This window comes from Leptonychotes weddellii, chromosome 15 (genome assembly GCF_054177405.1).
Source record: "Leptonychotes weddellii isolate Sample4059 chromosome 15, ASM5417740v2, whole genome shotgun sequence".
Taxonomy (NCBI): Eukaryota; Metazoa; Chordata; class Mammalia; order Carnivora; family Phocidae; genus Leptonychotes; species Leptonychotes weddellii.
In genome coordinates, this window is record NC_138383.1 from 43,927,250 (window position 1) to 43,933,818 (window position 6,569).

A 6,569-nucleotide genomic window follows, 5' to 3' on the forward strand; every position below is an offset into this window, starting at 1 on the left:
AGTTTTTAGTATATTCTAGAAACAGAGATAGGAAAAAATATTTTTGGAACATATTATCACTGGTAAGGGTGGATATCAAATTAGAACAAATACCTAATATGTTAGGGAGTACTGCTACTAAAAGTCAAATGTGGCTTTTATTTGTAAATTTTCACCAAAGATTAATTTATGTGACTGTCTGTTTTTACATCCTCCCCCCCTTTTAAACAGGAGAGATTTACAAATAGTGTTTGAGCATCATGGAGCCTTTAGGTTCTACGTTAACGGCAACTTATGCCCACCCTAGACCAACACCGACCAACATTCTACCAGCCATCAGTACTATGGCATCAAGCTATAGGGACCGCTTCCCCCACTACAATTTAACCCATACCTTGAGCCTTCCTTGGAGACCAAGTACATACTACAAAGTAGCCTCCAACTTGCCAACCTTGGGTCCGTACTGCACCAGATCTCAGAAGGTGTGCGAGAGTACCATGCTTCCCTTTGTTTCCAATAGAACCACTCTCTTCACAAGGTATACTCCTGATGATTGGTACAGGTCCAATTTAACCAACTATCTAGAATCCAACACTTCCCGACATAATTCAGAGAGACTAAGGGTAGATACATCTCGCCTGATTCAAGACAAATATCAGCAAACAAGAAAAACTCAAGCAGACTCCACCCAAAATTTGGGAGAACGAGTCAATGACATAGGATTTTGGAAATCTGAAATCACTCATGAGTTGGATGCAATGATTGGAGAGACAAATGAACTCACTGATGTTAAGAAAAAATTGGAGAGGGCTTTGATGGAGACAGAAGCCCCTCTTCAGGTAAATATAAGACCTTATAATAAAAGACACTACATATTTGTATGATTATAATCCACTAAGTGAATTACTGTGGTTATTCTCTGTCAAATTATGCTTCACTTCACCTATAGAAGCCAACGTCCTATCAGTCCATCTCCAACTACTTTCAGTAGTTGGTAAAACCATGACCAGTTTTACACATCCTACAGAACAACTATTTAAGTAGAATGAATTCTGCATGCAAAGCAAAGGAGGTTAAGTAGAGAGACACCCTTAGGGTCCACAGTGTTTTATGGTAAGAATGCCATCTACCCATTTATTAAATAGGCTGCCTGGGCATTGCTGTCCCTGGATTATTGTATATAATATTTGAAGGAAAAAAGTACTGTTCTTTTAATCTGTGTCATGAAATGCCTCCTGTGCATATGTTATGATTCCTTTTTAGGGCACAGTGAAATGATCAATGAGACCATCTTAGGAGATGGAGTGAGTTTGATTGAATAGAGAAATGGGCCTGAGGTTAAGCCAGTTGTTATGGTCATGGAGGCAGCATTTTAGTTTGTTGCTGGCCTCTGGCTACTGCTCACCATTATTTGTGTATCTGTAGGTAGCCAGAGAATGTCTATTTCATCGAGAGAAGAGAATGGGGATTGATCTAGTTCACGATGAAGTGGAAGCCGAACTGTTGACGGTAAGTACAGTCAATAGCAAGAAATGTAGTTGCAAATATGTGCTTAATGTGTAGAAACAAACAAAAATTATGTTATATGAAGCCATTTATAAATAAGATATAGTATCAAATGTTTATAGCATTTAGAAAAGATTTTTTTTTTTTTTTGGTTATAAAAGTAATAGATGTTCATTGAGAGAATTCAAAAGATACAGACTAGGATAAAGAAAGATAAAAATCATCTGAAGCTCAGTTGGACAGAAATCACTGTTAATTTTGGAGAATTTCAGTTTATTCAGAGAATTTCAGAGAATTTCTTTTTATTAATCATACTTAGACACCATCCAACTAAAAGACACACAAACATGTCTTCAAGATTAGAATTATACTGTATACATAATTTGAATAGTGCTTTTTTTGATGGATAAATGCTCAACGATGTTTATTCTTAAATATGGTTGTAGGGAAGGCAGCACCATTCTTTTTAAAGACTTAATTTTTTTAGAGCAGTTTTAGGTTCACAGCAAAACTGAGGGTAAGGCATAGAGATTTCCCATACAGCCCCTGCTAGGGCACAGCTTCCCCCATTACCAACATCCCCCACCAGAGTGGTACATTTGTCACCATTGATGAACTTACATTGATACATCATTGTCATCCAAAGTCTGGAATACCCTTAGGGTTCACTCTTGGTGGTGCAGATTTTATGGGTTTGGACAAAGGTATAATGACATATCCATCATTGTAGTATACAGAGTATTTTCACTTCCCTAAGAATCCTGTGTGTGCTGCCTATTCATCCTTCCCCTCTAAAAGTGCTTTATTCATTTAAGAATTGTGTTGGGGTAATTTTCCTATAGCATTAGATATACTTCTATGTGTATATGTATGATATGCATGAATTTAATGGTTACACTGTGTTCCACAATGTGAAGGTGCTACCATTAAAAAAAAAAAATCAATTCTTTCTTTTTGAATAGTTAAGTTGTTTCCCTATCTCAGTCCCCCTTTGGTTTTCTTGCTATTATAATAACACAGCTGTGTACAAAAATATTATTATTGATAACTGTATGTATTTCTGATTATTTCCTTGGAATACTTTTCAAGAAATGTAATGGGTGGGTCAAAAAGCAGATGCTTTTGGGAAGTTTTGCTCTATAGCCAAATTGTCATCCAGAAGCTGAGAGTCCTATGCGCACTACTATGCTGATTCTCCTGCTAGGCTCCCTTCCATGTCCACCAATTAAATGTGACTTAGGTCTAAGTTCTCTGGCCTTCACTTGCCAGACTTACTCCCACAAGATCTGTGCCATTCCTTAAGATTTCATCCGCTTCATGCTTTGGCCTTCCTAATCTCTTTTTCAGGCCAGACACTCTATTGTGCATTAGTTCTGTGTCCCTAAGTCCCTGTCAAATGAATTTATGTTGGAAAGCCTGCTACCCCTCCCCGCTTTTTTGGTTCATATTCATGAAGCCTGAAAGTGTACTTTCCTTCTACCCCGATGCCTTCCACCTTCCCCTTCCTACTGATGGTACCAAGGTTCTCCTGTCACTTGTGGCATGGCTTGCTGACTATCTTCACCCTTTGTAATCAGTTTCCAGCTCCTGTAAAATTGTTCCTCTCCTTTCCATTCTGTTCTCTCTTACCATTGTTCAAAACCATCCTTTCCTCCTTCAGAGCTGGTTAATGCGAAATCCCCAAATATCTTCCCTTCACTTGGATTTGCACTACCATTTCCACCAGTGGTTCGAGCCGCTAAAAACTCTTCCTTGACTCCCTAATTTCTATGACCTTCCATTGTCTGGCTCTCACTCCCTCTCAGTCCCATTTCCTACTCTGACTTGCTGAATTTCTGCAGCAGGAAATCAATTCACTATCCTTGAACCAGCATGGCTGGGTCCCACCTGTTTGCCTTTCTGTGATTGGTCCTTGGTTAAAAAAAAAAAAAAAAGAATCCTTGGTAAGAAAGTAAATGTGATGAGCTCGCAAGTTGGTCATCAGTAATATTATCCTCATAAATCATCAGGGTCCCTCTTAACATTGCATTAAATTATTTTTAGTGACCTATTGCATTACGGATGATAAGCAGAAGTTTTTTTTTTTTAATTTGCTCTTTGCTTTCCTCTACTGCGTGATTCTCTGAAAGAAATATGCATGGAAATAATAAATTCAGGAAAGTTTTGGCCACTACAAAGAGGCTATGCAATCTATTTTGTAAAAGCCACAGTACCTATTGCTGCCACATGAGTGATTAGGAACAAGATCCCAAATCAAGTAGCTTTATGTGGATGGGTCGATGCTCTGCTGTTTCTTCCTTCCCTGCCTCTGATGAATCTCCCATCTTGAAATAATCTGTAATCTACTTTGTCATTCTAAAGGGGGAAGAATTTACCAGCAAATATCCTTTGGCCTCTTCTTCTCAGTGATCCTGAGATGTTTTGTATCAAGTAAATTATACATCAGTTCTAACAATTCTTAACTTCATCAGAATATCTCTTGGTATTTACAAGACTTTTTCTTTTTTTTAAACTTTACTACTTTTAGTGTATTATTCTAGCTCTCAAACCTGGCTGCACCTTAGAATCACTTGAAGAAGGTTTTAAAAACATCAATGACTGGGTCCCACACCCAGAAATTCTGATTCAAATCTGGAGTGGGGACTAGGCATTGGTATTAAAAATATTCCCCAGATAATTTTAATGAACAGCCAGAGTTCAGAACCACTGTAAAATATTGTTGATAGGAATTAATGAAGACCTAAATGAGTGGACATATGTGCATGTATTGGGAGACTTAAATAGTGTTAAGGTGGCTGTACTTCTCAACATGGACCATAGATTCAACAGAATCCTTGTCAAAATCCCAGCTGACTTCTTTGTAAAAACCGACAAGCTGATCCTGAAATTCACATGGAAATTCAAGGGATTCAGAATAGCCAAAATAATATTGAAAAAGAAGAAATTCAGAGGACCCACGCTTCTTGATTTAAAAACTTACTACAAAGTTACAATACATGAGACAATAAAGATAGACATATAGATCAATGGAATAGAATTTGAGAATCCAGAAATAAATCCTCCCTTTTACAATCAATTCGTCTTCAACAAGGGTGCCGAGATGATCAATGGGAAAGGAATACTCTCATGAACAAATGGTGATTGGAGAGTTGGATGTCTGTGTGCAAAAGACTGAAGTTGGACTTTTACATCACACCATATATAAAAAATTGAATAAAAGTGGATCAAAGACTTAAATGTAAGAGCTACAATTGTAAAACTCTTAGAAGAAAACATAGGCATAAATATTTGTGACACAGGAATAGGCAACCATTTCTTAAATCTGACACCAAAAGCACAAACCGCACACAACATAAGAAAAAAGAGATAAACTGATCATCACCAAATGACAAACTTGGATGCTTCAAAGAACATCACCAACAAAGTGAAAAGAAAATCCATAGAATGGAAGAAAATCTTCTCAAATCATACATCTGATAAAGGACTTGTATCCATAATATATAAAGAACTCTTGAAATTAAAGCTAAAAAAAACCCCAAATAACCCAACTCAAAATAGGCAAAGGATTTGAACAGAGAGTTCTCCAAAATGCATATACACATGGCTGATAAAGGACAGTAAAAAACGCTCATCATTAGTTCATCAGGGAAATGCAAATAAAGCCACAATGAAATACCACCTCACACCCCTTAGAATGGCTATACTTAGAAACACAGATAATAGCAAGTGTGGTGGGAATGTGCTGGTTGGGATGTAAAGGATGCACCTGCTTTGGAAAATGGTTAAATATAGAGTAGCCATATGATTCAGTAGTTCTACTCCTATGTATCTGCCCAAGAGTAAGTACATACCTACACAAGAACTTGTACATGAATGTTCATAGCAGCATTATTCGTAACAGCCATTTAGAAACAACACAAATGTCCATCAGCTGATCAGTGACATATAAAATGTGGTGTAGCCATACGGTAGAATGTTATTTAGTCATAAAAAGTGCTAAAACATTCTACTACATGGATGATCCTTGAAAATTTATGCTAAGTGAAGCAGTCAGGCACAAAGGACGGCACATTGCAGGATTCCATTTCCATGAAATGTCCAGATTAGGGAAATCTATAGAGACTGAGTAGATTAGTGGCAGCCTCAGAGAAACAGGCTCAGGAGATTGGAAACGGGGTGACAGTGAAAGGGTATGTTGTTTCTTTGGGAAGTAATGAGGATGTTCTACAATTGGTTCTGGTGATGGTTACATAACTCTGAATATACTGAAAACCATTGAATTGTACAGTCAAATACGTGAGCTCTATTGTACATGAGTTATATCTCAATAAATCTATTTTTTAAACAACCACCACCACTGCTTTAGGGGTTTAATATTTTCTAGACCAGTAGCAGAGGTTACTTTATCTCAAAATAACTAAATCTGCAGTTAAAGTAATGGTTTGTCAACTGAGGGGTGCCTTGATCATTGCCAATTAATTCAAGTAATGAGTGTATCCTTAGCTTACTCAAAGTAGTGATATTAGCATATCTTTTAACCAACACTGGTCTAATTTTTTTGAATAACTAAATAAACATTGGCAAAGAAAAGAAGTAGCCTTAAAAGGCCTGCTTTTGAAGAAGGTGGCCACATTGAAATATTTTCTCATGAATTCTGTTGACTTTTACATTCAATCAGTGATATTCACCAAATTCTTATAGAATGGCTTCTCTTGGGGGATTGATCAGGGTTACCATCTTTTTGGTCCTCCTAGACTAGGCTAACTCCTTGAACTTTTTAAAGCCAAATGAACCTTGAGTACAGATTAATAGATAAATTAACAGTGGGAGACAATTCCAAAGGTAGGCATTCCCTATTTCCATGAACCCTTCTGCCTCCAACCATCTGATATTTATCATACGACATTATTTAAATTCAAATATAGAAATTATTGTTGAAGAATATTTTTTATAACAAGAGTCTCATTAAATGCATTTTTTTCCCCATTAAAGTCCCGGACATTCCCACTACATGCCTTGTGTATACATAGTATAAAAGCTCACTAGGATTTTGGGTGTTAAATAGTATTTTCTTTTTTTTTTTT

General features: G+C 36.9%; 1 protein-coding gene across 1 annotated transcript in view; it reads left to right on the forward strand.

The window, feature by feature from the left end:
• Nucleotides 1-239: 239 nt before the first annotated feature.
• Nucleotides 240-6,569, forward strand: part of TEKT3 (tektin 3) — a 12,989-nt gene continuing 6,659 nt past the window's right edge. Inside the window, exons 1-2 of the mRNA XM_081805999.1 lie at nucleotides 240-818; nucleotides 1,405-1,488. Coding sequence (XP_081662125.1) covers nucleotides 240-818; nucleotides 1,405-1,488 — 663 coding nt within the window. The remainder of the gene's footprint in view (nucleotides 819-1,404; nucleotides 1,489-6,569) is intronic.